The following is a 16745-nucleotide window of genomic DNA, read 5'->3' on the forward strand; positions in this document are numbered from 1 at the left end:
GGACATATGTACATGCACCCCTAGGTCTTTCTGTTCTCTAACATGCCCCAGGACCCTACCATTAACTGTGAAAGTCCTACCCTGGTTTGACTTACCAAAATGCAGCACCTTGCATTTATCTGCATTAAACTCCACCTGCCATTTCTTGGCCCACTAGTCTGCAAACTCAGTAACAATGCCCTCAGTTCCTTTGTCCGGATCGTTAATGCATAATGTGAATAACTGTGGTCCAAACTAGTGGAGCTCCACTAGTCACCATCTGCCATCCTGAAAAAGACCCCTTTATCCTGCCTCTGTGCCTTCTGCCAGTCAGCCAATTTTCTATCCATTCCTGTACCTTGCCTCTAACAAGTTCTTATTTTATTTTGCAGCCTCCTCTGTGACACCTTGTCAAAGACCTTCTGGAAATCCAAATAAATTGTGTCTACTGGCCCTCCTTTGTCTAATTTGCTTGTTACCTCCTTAAAGAGTTTGAACACATTTGTCCTTGATGAAGTCAAGTGTCAAGAAAATGTTGCATTAACATGCTACCAATTACATTACGTGTTCTTGGCAGAACAGAAAATACATTTGCTGATGAGGAGTTGTAAAATAGTATGACAAATCTATTCTACCCTAAGTACAAACAAATTAAACCCTTATGATTGACTCAGTGTAAAGAAATGTTCTCGGTTCAGCTGTTTAATAAGTCACCTTTGGCAGCTTGGATTCAGGTAAATTGTACCATTTCCAGGAAGGAATAAGGAAGGAGTAAACAAAAGGCAGCCAAGATTCTTCTTATCACTTATTATTGAGAATAGCTTTATATAGTTCAATAATGTGTTGAGACTTTTTAGAAAGTTATCACATACTAGATTTTATGGCAAAATTGAACCCCGTGGGATAAGAGTGGCTGTAGCATGGATACAAAATTGGATGGATTTGGATGGATACAATAGTGACAAGATGCAAAACAAAGTTGTGGCGAGTGTTTTTTTTGTAGGCTGGGTGGAGATTTATAGCAGCCTTCTCTAAGGTTCAATGGGGGGACCATTGCTGATTTTACATTTATGAACTTATGCATGGTAGCAGAAGGCACAATTTTGAAATGTGCAGAACATCTGAAATTTGGAATTCTAATAAAACAGGCAGATAAAATGAGCAGAGCCGTGTGAAATAGAAATTGCCACAGGTTTTGGTTGGAAGAATGAGAGAAAATGCTGAATGGGTTAATGTTAAAGGGCTTGCAAGAATGCAGAGAGAAACCTAAGCCTTCTGTGCACAAATCTCCAAAGGTGACAGGACAGAATACATACGTAACACATGAACACACAAATCAGGAGCAGGGATAGGCCGTTTGGCCCTTCACTCCTGCTCTGCCAATCAGTAAGATCATGGCTAATTTGAGTTTGGCCTCAACCCCACTTTCCCAACCACTCCTGATAGATTCTTGACTAACAAGGAGGTCAGGGATTAACCGCCTTAAAAATATTGAAGAATAACAAAAAAATTCACAAGCATTTACATTACAAAAGTCAGGAAGTTATATAAACTTGTATAAAAACACTTACTATTGACACTCGCTGATTGTAACGGTCACCCAATTAATATGTGCGTTGCCTTATCTGGATGCTCCTCCCTGTAAAATGACTATATAGTTCATTGAGAAACTGCTGTTCCAGAGAAGATGGTGAACTCATGTCCCTGTGCACATGGGCGATCATTCTCTCTCCCTCCAGGCCCCGGAATAAAGATGAAGGAGGTAAAATTATACTGTGTCTCTGAGTGTTTTGCTTCAACTGAGGGTGGGAAATGGGACGACACACTTTCTATGAAATAACAATCAGCTGAGTGTGAGATGCAAGGTTCCAATCTATTCAGTGTTTCTTATGAGTTGTAACATTGAAAATAATGTATGTGGTAACATTTAATTCAAAATTGCCATGGGCAATGCACAAATAGGAAATTGGTAAAGTGAATGTTTGAACAAACTGATGGGCTGGAAGATGTCAGGTCCGATTCCCCCCTTTCTACTCAAGAGTCATAGAATCATACAGCAGGGACACAAACCCTTCGGTCCAACCAGTCTATGCCAAACATAATTGGCCTCACCAATGTCCTGTACAACCTCAACATAACATCCCAACTCCTATACTCAAAGGACTGAGCAATGAAAGCAATATTAATTTGTCTTGTTCCCTCAAGAGCTGAAACTTTTAATTTTCTTTCAACATGTAAATTAGAAAGTCAATTTTAACAACTTCTTTTGACTATATTGTACATTTCTACACATACCAGTGTCCACTTTTCAGAAGTTTTACATTGGCTGTAAAGCATTTTGTCACATCCTCAAGTTATAAATATGTGCTACATGAATACTAATCTATCAGTCTTTCTAATAAAGATTGCTGGAAAGTGTGTGTAAAAAACGATAAGAACAATTAGTTTTCCATTGTCAAGTAGAATAGCAACACTCCATGGAGTGCATACCAACTATGAAACCACTCAACCTTTGGAAAACAAAAATCAATAATTTGACGAGTGAGAATCCAAAGCAAACCTGTAATCTGAGATCTTGGAATTTTCAGGTTGTTGAAAAAGGTGTTTCACGTCTGCTTTCCGTTTTCCAAGAAGGTTGAGTAAGTCAAAGCGTTGGATTTGATACAGGAGTTCAGGGATAATATCCAAGTCTTGTTGCTGCAGTTCTCTGAACAGATCCTGTGCACTGGCTATCCCCTTGCCCGCTTGCAGGTGATCAGTGCACAGAAACTTCAAGTCCCCCAATTCTTCTTTATCCAATTCCATGCTTACTTCATATAAACTGTTTGAGTTAACATCCATCTTCTCCTCCAGTCTCCTAAAACAAAAGCAAAATTTGGGTTCAGTAACAATTTTCATTCTCCTAAAGATGTTAAGACATTGCCCTGAATAAAATGTTCATAAGAATTCATTCCTTCTTCGGCCACTTCAGAGGAGATACTGGCTGTGGAATTAGATTGCACAGTTCCACATCCACAGCCAAGTTTCATTTCTGATGAACAGTTTGGACTATGGTTCAACTTCACATTACCTCGCAATATTTCAAATCTTCAGTGCCAAGTTTTGTTTTCAGCTTTTCTTCCTACCGTTTCACTGAACGTCATGTTTCTTGTCAGGGTTCAGCTCGAAAGCATTAGGCTGCATTATCTCATAGAATTACAGAGTCATACAGCACAGAGAAAAGGCCTTTTGGCCCGACTTGTCTATGCTGACCAAGTTTCCAAAACTGAATTGGCCCATATCTCTGTAAACCCTTCTTATGTGTGCACTGTCCAAATATCTTTTGAATGTTGTAATTGTACAACAACACACCTCTACTGCTTCCTCTTGTAGTTCATTCCATATCTGCATCACCCGCTGTATGAAAAAGGTGCCCATCAGGTCCCTTTTAAATCCTTCTCCTCTCACCTTAAGCCCATGCAATCTAGTTTTGGATTCTCCTACCATGGGTAGAAAGATTAGATTAGATTACTTACAGTGTGGAAACAGGCCCTTCGGCCCAACAAGTCCACACCGCCCCGCCGAAGCGTAACCCACCCATACCCCTACATCTACATCTACCCCTACCTAACATTACGGGCAATTTAGCTTAGCCAATTCACCTGACCGGCACATTTTTTGGAGTGTGGGAGGAAACCGGAGCACCCGGAGGAAACCCACGCAGACACGGGGAGAACGTGCAAACTCCACACAGTCAGTCGCCTGAGGCGGGAATTGAACCCGGGTCTCCGGCGCTGTGAGGCAGCAGTGCTAACCACTGTGCCACCGTGCCGCCCACAAAGATGTGCAGGCTAGGTGGATTGGCCATGCTTAATTACCCATTGGATGTGCAGGCTCGGTGGATTAACAATGGGAAGTGCAGGATTACAGGTAGGATAGTCAGTAATTAACAATCTGTTGCAGATTCTGTTCATCATGTAAGGGTGGCAGGAGGGGGACCCCTGTTTGATTGTCCCATGATTGATTGAATTTTCTCAGGATTGGGGGGAGTTTTCATGGATGAATACAGAGAAATTGTTCCCACTGACCAGAATGTTAGAGATTAAGGTAATGTGGTGAGTTATGATCTAGAATCACCTAACTTTCAAAAGGGAATTAGATAAAATACCTAAAAAGATAAAATTGCAGGACTGTGGAGAAAGAGGCAGGGAGTGGTGTTGATTAGACAAGCTAGCATAAGCAAAACAGTATGACTGATGTCTTGTGCTACATCATGCCATGATTTTTTTTAAAATTTATAAAATAAAATTTGGTGGTGATTACAAAAAAGGGGCAGCATGTTGGCCCAGTGGTTAGCACGGCTGCCTCACAACGCCAGGCACCCGGGTTCGATTCCAGCCTCGGGTAACTGTCTGTGTGGAGTTTGCACATTCTCCCCATGTCTGAGTGGGTTTCCTCTGGGTGCTGCGGTCTCCTCCCAAGTCCAAAGATGTACAGGTTCACTGCATTGGCCATGCTAAATTGCCCATGGTATTCAGGGATGGGTAGGCTAGGTGCATTAGTCAGGGGCTAAATGCAGGAGAATAGGTCTGGGTGGGCAATTCTTTGGAGGGTTGGTATGCACTTGTTGAGCCAAAGGGCCTGTTTCCACATTGTAGGGATTCTAATTCTAAAACCTTGGCTATTCACCCCACATTTTATAAACTGTTGTAAGGCCACTCCTTAGCCTCCTACACTCCAGCAAAAAAGTTCCAGCCTAATCAACCTCTCCTTATACCTTCCAATCTCAATAACATCCTTGTACATTGTTTTTGCATCCTTTCCAGTTTAATAATGTCCTACTTACAGCAGGGTGACTAGAATTGTGTGCAGTACTCCAACTGTAGTGTTACCAATGTCTGTACAGCTGTAACATGACATTCCAACTCCTGTACTGGATGCTCTGACCAATGAAGGAAAGAGTGCAAAACACCTTTATCACCACCCTGTCTTCTTGTGACACCACTTTCAAGCAACAATATACAAGTATCCTCAGGTCCCTCTGTTCGCCAACATTCTCCAGGGCTCAAACATGAACTGTACAAGTCTTGCCCTGGTTTGTCTTACAAAAATGCAACACTTCGTATTGATCTAAATTAAAGTCCATTTGTCCTTCCTTGGTCCATTTGATCAAGATCCTGTTGTACTCTTAGATAATCTCTTACTGTCCACTATACCACCAATTTTGCTGTCATCTGTAAACTTATTAACCACAATATAAATGTTGAACAACAATGGATCCAGCACGATCCTTTGATGTTTTGAAAACAGTCCACATTATAGAAGAGCAAGTGCCAGAGGTCTTAAAAAACATAAATGTGTTTACATCTCCAGGACCTGATTAAGTCTATCCCAGATCATTGTGGGAAATTAAGGTCGAAATTGCGGGACACCTAGCAGAGATATGTATCATCACCAGCCATGGGTGAGGTGTCAGAGGACTGGAGGATGGCTAATGTTGTGCTTTTATTTAAGAAAGGCTAGGAAGAGAAACCAGGGAACTACAGACTAGTAAGCCTCAAGTCAGTGATTTTTTTTAAGGTGACCAAGGACGTAGATAAAGGCAGAGTGGTAGACGTTGTCTATATGGACCTTAGTAAAGCTCCACGTGGTAGACTAATCAGTGAAGTTAGGAGAAAGTGAGGACCGCAGATGCTGGAGATCAGAGCTGAAAAATGTGTTGCTGGAAAAGCGCAGCAGGTCAGGCAGCATCCGAGGAGCAGGAGAATCGACGTTTCGGGCATAAGGGATTTTTACATAAATACATGAAGCAGGGCTTATGCCCGAAATGTCGATTCTCCTAATCAGTGACGTTAGATCATATGGGATTCAGGGAGAGCTTTCCAATTGGATAGAAAATTGGCTTGATGCTAGGAGACAGAAGGTGGTAGTGGAGGGTTATTTTTTGGACTGGAGGCCTGTGACCAGCCATGTTCTACAGGGAGAGGTGCTGGGTCCACTGTTGTTTGTCATTTATACAAATGACTTTGACGACAATTTAGGAGGAATTGTTAATAATTTTGCAATGATACCAAACCTGTGATATTGTCAACAGTGGAGAAGTTTATCTAAGGGTACAAAGACATCTTGATCAATTGGGTCAATGGAGTATGGAATGGCAGATGGAGTTTAATTTGGATAAATGTGAGATATTGCATTTTAGTAAAACAAACAAGGACAGGATTTATACAATTAATGGTAGGACCTTGGATAGTGTTATCGAACAGAGACATCCAGGGGTTTATGTACATAGTTCTTTGAAAGCTGCGACAGAGGCTTGCCTTTATTGCTCAGACCATTGAGAAGAGGAGTTGGAAAGTCATTTTGAGGTTGTACAGGACATTGGTGAAGCTACTTTTGGAATACTGTGTATAGCCGCCCTGCAAAATTGGAATGGGTTCACAAAAGATTTACCTGATGTAAAGAACTGAAGGGTTTGAGTTCTAAGGATAGGCTGGAATGTTTTTTAATTGCAGCTTAGGAGGTTGAGGAGTTACCTCATAAAGGGTTATAAATCATGAGGGACATAAATAAAGTGAATAGCAAAGGCCTTTTCCCTAGGGTGGGGGAATTCAAAACCAGGGGCATATTTTTAAGTGAGAGGGGAAAGATTTAACACGAACCTGAGGGGCAGCTTTTTTTCACAACGGGGATGGTTCGTAGGTGGAATGAACTGCCAGAAGAAGTGGTAAATGTAGGTACAGTTACAAATTCTAAACGACATTCGGATAGGTATGTGAATAGGAATTTGGGAAATTTGGTTGACGTGGATGAGGTGGACTGAAGGGCCTGTTTCCGTGTTGTATGCCTCTATGACTCTAACCTTCTCTTGTCTTATTAATGTTTAGGGTCCCACCACAAGTGTCACCAAGTTATAAATTATCTTGCCACAAATGACTATTCAGATATAGGTAGCTAGGGGGTTAGTGGGAGGGGGGGGGGGGGATTACCATAACAGTAGATACAGGAACTTAGGCAAATGGATGAAAGATCTGGTTAACCATGGAAAAGGGGAAGTCGAAACAGAGGAGTTATAACGTCATTTTAGTGTAGTCAGTGGCTTGATACTGATTGTTTTGCAACTTGAGGAAGAAGTGGAGGGACTATCTAAGCATTAAATTTAAGAGATGTGGGAATTTTATATTCATGTTAAAGAGGAATGGGGAAAGTGCCGGTGAGCCTCATACACTGTCTAGTCTTTGATGAAGACTGAGGCACTTGGTAAATGTTAACTTGGCACATACTTTGAAGATCACAGGTTCAAACCCCATTACAGAACTTGTGCATCTCTGTTTAACAGGTCAGCAGATGCTTCACATCCCCAAGACAGCAAAGGAATCTGCAACCAATTTACTGTGTCAAACAAACAGGGATAACAGAACAGTCCTGTTCAAATGGACAGAGGTAAAATGTCCACTTTAGTTTTTGATTAGATTCCCTGCAGTGTGGAAACAAGGGCCTTTGGCCCAACCAGGCCACTCTGACTTTCTGAAGAGTAACCCACCCAGACTAATTTCCCTCTGACTAATGCACTAGCACTATGGGCAAGTTAGCAAGGCCAAGATCTGCACATCTTTGTGACTGTGGGAGGAAACCATAACACCTAGAGGAAAACCACGCAGTCATGGGGAGAATGTGCTAACTCCATACAGACAGTCACCCGAGGCCGGAATCGAACCTTGGACCCTGGTGCTGTGAGGTAGAAGTGCTAACCACTGAGCTACCGTGCCACCATGTTGACCACTGGCTATTGAAATCATCTACTTCCATTATAATAAATGCTGTATTTCAGATTAACAATGAAGCAAGGATTCTGTTGAAGGAATAAAAGTAAAATATGGCTTCATATTTGCTGGGAAACATTCTTCCCTCAACTAAAATCTGGTTCTTCCATCATTTTATTTGTAGATCTTTTCCAGGTATAACGTGACCTTCATAGCTGCACTAAACGGATTAACAAAGGAAGCAGAATCAGAGCAGAAATTCCTGCTCCCTTTGTTAATCATTGGGTGTCTTAAAGATCATAGAATCCCTACAGCGTGGAAGTACGCCATTCGGCCCATCGAGTGCCAACCAAATCCCTGAAGAGCATCTCATCCTCACCCCAACCCTGCATTTCCCACGGCTAATCCACCTGCACATTCCTGGACACCATGGCCAATCCTTCTAATCTGCACATCTTTGGGCTGTGGGAGGAAACCAGAGCACCTGGAGGAAACCCACACAGACACAGGGAGAATGTGCAAACACCACATAGGATGGTCGCCTGTGACTGGGATAGAACCTGGGTGCCTGACACTGTGAGATAGCAGTGTTAACCAATGAGTCAGCATGCCACCCCTTGGATTCCCAAATGCACACAGGAATACTGTTGAAATGTAGCCAATTAAAATATCACTGCTTAAACATCAAGAAAATTGGCGTGGTTCCTCCACTTGTCTATTTGAACCTGTGGAATTGGTCATTCTGCTTGAGCTGTGTTTCCTTGTCTTCTCTGCATGCACGTGACTGCTGATACACCCCTGGTCAGGGTCATGCAGTGACTGCTGATACACCCCTGGTCAGGGTCATGCAGTGACTGCTGATACACCCCTGGTCAGGGTCATGCAGTGACTGCTGATACACCCCTGGTCAGGGTCATGCAGTGACTGCTGATACACCCCTGGTCAGGGTCATGCAGTGACTGCTGATACACCCCTGGTCAGGGTCATGCAGCGACTGCTGATACACCCCTGGTCAGGGTCATGCAGCGACTGCTGATACACCCCTGGTCAGGGTCATGCAGCGACTGCTGATACACCCCTGGTCAGGGTCATGCAGCGACTGCTGATACACCCCTGGTCAGGGTCATGCAGCGACTGCTGATACACCCCTGGTCAGGGTCATGCAGCGACTGCTGATACACCCCTGGTCAGGGTCATGCAGTGACTGCTGATACACCCCTGGTCAGGGTCATGCAGCGACTGCTGATACACCCCTGGTCAGGGTCATGCAGCGACTGCTGATACACCCCTGGTCAGGATCATGCAGCGACTGCTGATACACCCCTGGTCAGGGTCATGCAGCGACTGCTGATACACCCCTGGTCAGGATCATGCAGTGACTGCTGATACACCCCTGGTCAGGGTCATGCAGTGACTGCTGATACACCCCTGGTCAGGGTCATGCAGTAACTGCTGATACACCCCTGGTCAGGGTCATGCAGTAACTGCTGATACACCCCTGGTCAGGGTCATGCAGTGACTGCTGATACACCCCTGGTCAGGGTCATGCAGTGACTGCTGATACACCCCTGGTCAATGTTAACCAATGGTCGCCACAGACATCTATTGTATAATTAGTCATTCCAAACACTTCTTGATTGAGTTTTGTTCTTTTTTTCTGGCTGATCGGATTGAGGTTAGATTATTTTATTAGCAGTGCCCTCCTCGGGTTGGGAGGGTATCTGTGGCATATCTTCGTGAAGATGTGCTTGAATCAAATAATAGTTTACAATCCACCAGATTGAAACATGAATACAACACTTTAATAACAGACGCATTAAGTTTTAAAACAATTGAAGGGTCGCTTGAGATCATCGTCAAAGGAAGCTACTCCAACCTGTACTATTATACATCACACATTTCAACCCATTGGAATTAAGACAGCAAGTCTGCAAAACCCACCAAAGGCAGATGACCCCTCCTGGGATATGTTAAAGAGCTACATCCCCTGACCTGTTAACAGGGCATTAAAAAAATCACTTGAGCTATTACATTTTCTGAAATCATTTAGACAGTGGGACCCTAGCTAATACATGAGCTAATCAGGTCACACTTGGAATGGCTTTATTTGGCTCACATCTGCTCGTTGGAGGAAAAAGGACAGATGATAAGCCAACTCTTCACATGTTTTAAGCCTATGCTTTCTCACTAGAACTGAGGACAAGCAGTTGAGATACGGAGAGAGAAATCCCAAGGAAGGTGACTTCTGCTTCCCTCTCTCCAACATATCTGGTAAGATTTCCCACCTGGGAAAATCCACACTCTGTTACAGACAGAGATTCCATAAAAGAACTCAGCCCAACATACTATCTCCAGATGTACAACCATCTTTAAATCAGAACTATGAAATTCAGCCTGAAACCAGCCAAGTCACTGAATTGCTGACTCTAAACTCTTTGTACTTTCAATGGATTCTAATTTTACCAACATAGCTTACCGCATTCTGTATTCCATCTATGCATTTGTGTTAACTTTAAATGTGTTCAGAACATAGAACAGTACAGCAACAGGAATGGGCCCATTGGCCCTCGATGCTGTGCATAATAAGATGCCAAATTAAACTAATCTCTTCTACCTACCCTTGGTCCATATCCCTCCATTCCTTGCATTTTCGTGTATTTATGTAAAAGTCCCTTATACGCCCTTTATTGTACTTGCCTCCACCATCATCCCCAGCAGAACGTTCCAGACACCTACCACTCTCTGTGCAAAAACATTTGTCCCTCACAACTCCTTTGATCTTAAATGCGTGCCCTCCCCCTCCAATTTTAGATATTTCAACTCTGGGAAAAAGATTCTGATCATCAACCCTATCTATACATTCCATAATTGTATAGACTAATAGTCTCCCCTCAGCCTCTGCTGCTCTAGAGAAAACAACCCAAGATTTTTCTAGCCTCTCCATATAGCTTATACTCTCTAATCCAGGCAGCATCCTGGTCAGACCTCTTCTGCACCTTTTCTCCAAAGCCTCCACATCCTTCCTGTAATGTGGCGACCAGAACTGAACACAATACTCTAAGTGTGACTTAACCAAAGTCTTATAAAGCTGCAACATGACGTCCTGATTCTTGTACTCAATTCCGCAACCAATAAAGGTAAGCGTGTCATACACCTTCTTTACCACCCGATCTACTTGCATGGCCACTTTCAGGGAACTAAGGAGTTAAACTCCAGGATCCCTCTGTACATCAGTGCTGTTCAGGGTCCTGCCATTAGCTATACTCTTCCTTAACATTTGACCCTCCCAAAGTGCAGCACCTCACAGTTGCCCAGATTAAAACTCCATTTCTCCGCTCATATGCAACTGAGCTAACTCCCGCTGAATCCTTTGCCAACCTTCTACACTATCCACAACTCCACTGCTCTTTGTGTTGTCTACAAACTTACGAACCCACCATCTACATTTTCATCCAAGTCATTTATATGTGGGCAGCACAGTGGCTCAGTGGTTAGTACTGCTGCCTCACAGATCCAGGGACATGGGTTTGTTTCCACCCTTGGGTGACTGTGTGGAATTGGCATATTCTCTCTGTGGCTGCATGGATTTCCTCCAGGTGGTCCCCTTTACTCCCACAGTCCAAAGATATGCAGGTTAAGTGGATTGGCCAAACTAAATTGCGCCGTGGTATCCAGGGATGTGCAGGCTAGATGGATTATTAATGGGAAATGCAGGGCTACGGGGATAGGGTTGGGGGTGTGTCTGGGTGGGATGCTCTTTGGAGGGTCGGTCTGGACTCAATGGGCCGAATGCCTGGCTTCCACACTGATATCACAAACAGCAGGGGTCTGAGCACAGATCCCTGCAGAACACCACTACTCATGGTCTTCCATTTTGAAAAACACCCTTCCACCACTACCCTCTGTCTTCTATGGGCAAGCCAAATCTGAATCCAAGTGGCCAAGTCACTGTCGATCCTATGCATCTTAACCTTCTGCATAACCCTACTATGAGGGACCTTGTTGAAAGCTTTACTAAAATCAATGTAGACAACATTCACTGACCTACCCTCATCAATCACCTTTGTCACCTCCTCGAAAAATTCAATCAAGTTATTAAGACATGACCTACCCTGCACAAAGCCATGCTGACTGTACCTATTTAGGCCATGCTTTTCCAAACGCACATAAATCCTGTCCCTCAGAATTCTCTCCAATAGCTTTCCATCCACCAATATGAGAGTCACCAGTCTATAGTTTCCTGGACTATCTCTATTTTCCTTCTTCAACAGAGGAACAACATTAGTTACTTGGTTCTGGATTAGTGGTGCTGGAAGAGCACAGCAGTTCAGGCAGCATCCAAGTAGCTTCGAAATCGACGTTTCGGGCAAAAGCCCTTATTTTGGGCCTCCTTCACCGCTGCTCCCTCACCACCAGACGCCTGGAGGGAGAACGCCTCATCTTCTGCCTCGGAACACTTCAACCCCAGGGCATCAATGTGGACTTCAACAGTTTCTTCATTTCTCCTTCTCCCACCTCACCCTAGTTCCAAACTTCCCTAGTTCAGCACTGTCCCCATGACTTGTCCGGACTTGTCCTACCTGCCTACCTCCTTTTCCACCTATCCACTCCACCCTCTCCTATCACCTTCATCCCCTCCCCCACTCACCCATTGTACTCTATGCTACTTTCTCCCCACCCCCACCCTCCTCCAGCTTATCTCTCCACGCTTCAGGCTCACTGCCTTTATTCCTGATGAAGGGCTTTTGCCTGAAACGTCGATTTCGCTGCTCGGTGGATGCTGCCTGAACTGCTGTGCTCTTCCAGCACCACTAATCCAGAATCTGGTTTCCAGCGTCTGCAGTCATTGTTTTTATCTTGTATCCAATCCAAGAGTAAAGATGATCAAAGAATTGAAGGTGCGGCTCAAAGATTGGTGTGGGAGAAAGTTCAAGTCAGGGCCACTGAAACCAGGTCTGGGGAAAGATGGAACTTTCCTGTTGGGAGGGGGCTTCAACTGAACTGCGCTGGGCACAGTGTTTTGCTGAGTCATATAAATAAGGCAGTAGAAAGGGCTAAGCGAGTTTTGAGAAGATTTGTCGCTCAAGTTGAGGTTCTGGATGTAGGTTTGCTCGCTGAGCTGGAAGGTTCATTTCCAGATGTTTCCTCACCTTACCAGGTAACATCTTCGATGGTCCTCTCGGCGAAGCACTGCTGATGATTCCTGCTTTCTATTTATAGGGCTTCAAAGCAGATAGGGGAGATGTGATAAGTTAAAGAGAAAGGGAACACAGTGATGAAGGGTAAAGATACAAGAGAAGCAAAGTGTGACAGTAAGGGTCAGAGGATGAGTACATTGCAGATTGAAAGAGATCGAGTGCTTAGTGGCATGGTATAAAGACAATGATTGCTCCAGCAGCATCAGCAAAACAAAGGAACTTGCCATTGACTGAAGGGTATACCCCTGATCTGCACCCATGGTGTTCAGGTGGAGATGCTCAAGTTGCTGTGAGTGATAATCACCAACAATCTGTCCTGAGCCACCCACATTGATCTGACAGCCAAGAAAGCACAGCAACATCTCTACTTTCTCAGGAAACATAGGAAATTTGGCATGTCCACAAGCACCCTTACTAATTCTTGACAGATGCACCATAGAAAGCACCTGATCCAGATGCAGGAGACAACAGCTTCGCTTCATTTGGAGGTCGCCACTGATGATGTTACCTAGCCAGGTAATGAAATGTCTGGATATCAAACCTACAGCTCAGTGACCAAACCCACACCCTAAACCTCAACCTGAGCTACAAACCTTCACAAACCTTGCGAACATCATGGGATGGCAACCCGGGTTCAATTCCCACCTCAGGCGACTGTCTGTGTGGAGTCTGCACATTCTCCCCGTGTCTGCGTGGGTTTCCTCCGGGTGCTCCAGTTTTCTCCCACAGTCCAAAAATGTGCAGGTCAGGTGAATTGACTGTGCTAAATTGCCCGTAGTGTTAGGTAAGGGGTAAATGTAGGGGAATGAGTCTGGGTGGGCTGTTCTTCGGAGGGTTGCTGTGGACTTGTTGGGCCTGTTTCCACACTGTAAGTAACCTAATCTAAAAAAAAACTGCTCTTCTCCAGAACTGCAGAGTCGCGAACACAGCCCGATGCTTCATGCAAACCAGCTTTCCATCCATTGTCTCAATTTGTCCTTCCCACTGCCTCAGGAAAGCAACCAAGATAATCAAAGGTCCCTCACACCCCGGCTAGGCTCTCTTCCACCCTCTTCCGTTAGGCAGAAGATATAAATTTTTGAATATGCATTCAAACAGATTCAAGAACAGTCAATTAAGGGGAAGTAATGGCCTAGTAGTATTGGACTGTTAATCCAGAGATCCATATAATGTTCTGGGAATCCGGGTTTGAATCCTGTCATGGCAGATGGTGGAATTTGAATTCAATAAATATCTGGAATTAATAATCTAATGATGACCATGAAAGCATTACCAATCGTTGGGATAAAACCCATCTGGATCACCGATGTCCTTCAGGGAAGGAAACTGCCATCCTTACCTGGTCTGCCTTATATGTGACTCCAGACCCACAGCTACGTGGTTGAGTCTTAACTGGTGAGAGAAAGGAAAGGTCATGGTGAAGGGTAAAGACACAAGATAAGTGGAGTGTGAGAGTAAGGGTCAGAGCATGAGTATATTGCAGATTGAAAGAGATTTAGGGACGAGCAGTAAATGCCGCCGAGCCAGCAACACCCTCAAAGTTAATCTCTCCCTGTGGCTATAATCTGCAGTCTGTTTTGTTCCCCGATGGTACAATCTGCCCGGAGAGCTTGCAAAACTCGAAAGGCCAAAGAGTGCAATAAGGTCAAATTCTTTGGTCATAATAGACATGAAACATTGACGGGAGTTCGCTCTCAAATTGTGGCCGGCGTTGGACTGGGGTGGACAAACTCAGAAATCACGCGACACCCAGGTTACCCTCCCAACAGGTTTACTTGAAATCACAAAAAGGATTAGGCTGGGTGGAAATTCCAACTTCCCGGGCAATTCCCACGGCAGGTGGACAAGGGTCAGCTGAGCCGGGATTTCCGCACGGTCCCTTCTCCAACTCGAGTCTGCGCTGCAGAGGTGACTGTTGGAATACCTCTTGGTCACACGTAAAAAAAGGTTCCTGGATTTCGGAGCTGTCTTTGCCCATGAAAAGGGCTGGGGGCGCTCGGAGCTGTCGCTCAGTGTGGTATGTCTCACCGCGGCAGGAAGAGGTTCATTTCAGCTCCCGGACCAATGCAAACAGTGAAGTCTGAGAGCTCTCAGTGAACAGCAGCTGGACTCTTGTCTACAGTCTTTCTGCTTCGGATTTAGACGGGGGGGGGAGGGAGGGAGTGGATTTTTTTTCAAATCTTCCTGTTGTTTTCAGTACAGTTATAAGTTCTTTGAAAAATCCCGACTTAATAATTGCCATGTTTCACTTTCTCTCTGTCTTACTTACTTACTTTACAGGAGGAAAGGTTCAGCTCCAATTATTGACAAAAAAAAAGACCAAGGACTAGACTTACTTCTTGCAGTGTTCGCCACCCAGAGAGAAGCTCGATCCCCCAGAGTCCAAACGACTGTGCTCTGAGGACCCGAAAGTTTAACCCTGATTTCTCTCCACAGACCGGCTGAGCTTTTCCAGCACCTTCTGGTTTTGTTTCTGATTTACAGCATCCACAGTTCTTCCGTTTTTATTTTACTGAGGCCGAACCCTCGGATCAGGACTGACACACAACTGCTGGACGAGTGAATTCCTGCCCGGGACTGCTCGCCTTTTAAGTAAAATGTACAGTATAGTCACGCCCAGCACCAATCTCGTGATATGACATTTCTGACTGAGCCCAGAGATTGTTGTTAGGACTGCACCCGGCAAGTGGTGGGCCGCTGGTACCTGGCAAGGTATCAGGAAGATTATCACCACAAGGAAACACCAGTGATACATGGAAAGCCCTAACATTCTGGAGTGTCATTTTTCAGAAATACAAGACCAGTTCACACCAGGACCAGTTATTTCCCATTTTATTGTTATTAAGCCATTAACACCTTGTTGAGTTAAAAATCACATAACACCAGGTTATAGTCCAACAGGTTTATTTGGAAGCACTCGCCTTCGGTAGTTGTGGAGTATCAGATCATAGGACACAGAATTTACAGCAAAAGATTACTGTGTGATGTAACTAAAATTACATATTGAAAAAGGCCTGGATTGTTTGTTAAGTCTCTCATCTTTTAGAGTGAGCATGTTGGTTTCAGTTCTTTCATATGTAAATCGCAGAACTTTTTAAAAATTACATTCTTAAGTGAACTTGAACAATTGGTGCCATGTCAGCCCAGATAATGCATTGAAGGTGTCAGCTATCCTGTGTGAGACTGCCCGTGCCACAATGGTCAGACTGATTCTAATCTTAAAAACAGACTGACAGAATCTTACATGGATTCATGCAGTTTTTGAGCAAAATAAAATGTAACTCTGCAAGTCCAAATTCACCCCACAAACTTATATGTGTGTGTATATGCATATGTGGGTGTGTGTGTGTGGTGGGGGTTATGAGTGTGAGAGAATGTGTGTATGTGTGTGAGTGTGAAGGGCTATAATCCTTTTTGAATTCTTTTTGAAGTCTTTTTGAATATATAATTTCAGTTACATCACACTGTAAACTTTTGCTATAAATTCTGTGTCTTACGATCTTACACTCCACAACCACCTGATGAAGGAGCAGTGCTCTGAAAGCTAGTGCCTCCAAATAAACTTGTTGGACTATAACCTGGTGTTGTGTGATTTTTAACTTTTGTACACTCCAGTCCAACACCGGATATCCAAATCATTGCACCTTATGGAACAGATATGCATCACAAAACACACTGGATCCAGGACACAACATTGTTCCTTTCCCGAGCCCAAGAGATCTCAATCAGTCAGGTTCCTGGTCCCTCAGTCACTGCCAGATGAGCCTGGGTGCAGACCTCAAGTGAGGACGGGGGTCAAACAAGGCTGTGAAGTCAAAACTGTCAA

At 44.2% G+C, this 16745-nt stretch overlaps 1 protein-coding gene and 1 long non-coding RNA gene across 3 annotated transcripts in view; one reads left to right on the forward strand and one right to left on the reverse strand.

Annotated features, from left to right (window-relative positions):
- LOC140481947 (uncharacterized) overlaps positions 1 to 1717 on the forward strand; it is a 69903-nt gene extending 68186 nt beyond the window's left edge. The window contains exon 5 of one of the 2 annotated variants that reach the window (XR_011961637.1): positions 372 to 1704. This is a non-coding gene — a long non-coding RNA (uncharacterized lncRNA). Of the gene's footprint in view, positions 1 to 371 lie in introns of both variants that reach the window. The other variant, XR_011961636.1, reaches the window with a different exon arrangement.
- Positions 1 to 15462, reverse strand: part of LOC140481945 (caspase-8-like) — a 65678-nt gene extending 50216 nt beyond the window's left edge. Inside the window, exons 1-2 of the mRNA XM_072578690.1 lie at positions 15256 to 15462; positions 2540 to 2836 (exon numbers count right to left, since the gene is read on the reverse strand). Coding sequence (XP_072434791.1) covers positions 2540 to 2820 — 281 coding nt within the window. The 5' untranslated portion in view covers positions 2821 to 2836; positions 15256 to 15462. The remainder of the gene's footprint in view (positions 1 to 2539; positions 2837 to 15255) is intronic.
- Positions 15463 to 16745: the final 1283 nt, after the last annotated feature.

This window comes from Chiloscyllium punctatum, chromosome 10, assembly GCF_047496795.1.
Source record: "Chiloscyllium punctatum isolate Juve2018m chromosome 10, sChiPun1.3, whole genome shotgun sequence".
Classification (NCBI taxonomy): Eukaryota; Metazoa; Chordata; class Chondrichthyes; order Orectolobiformes; family Hemiscylliidae; genus Chiloscyllium; species Chiloscyllium punctatum.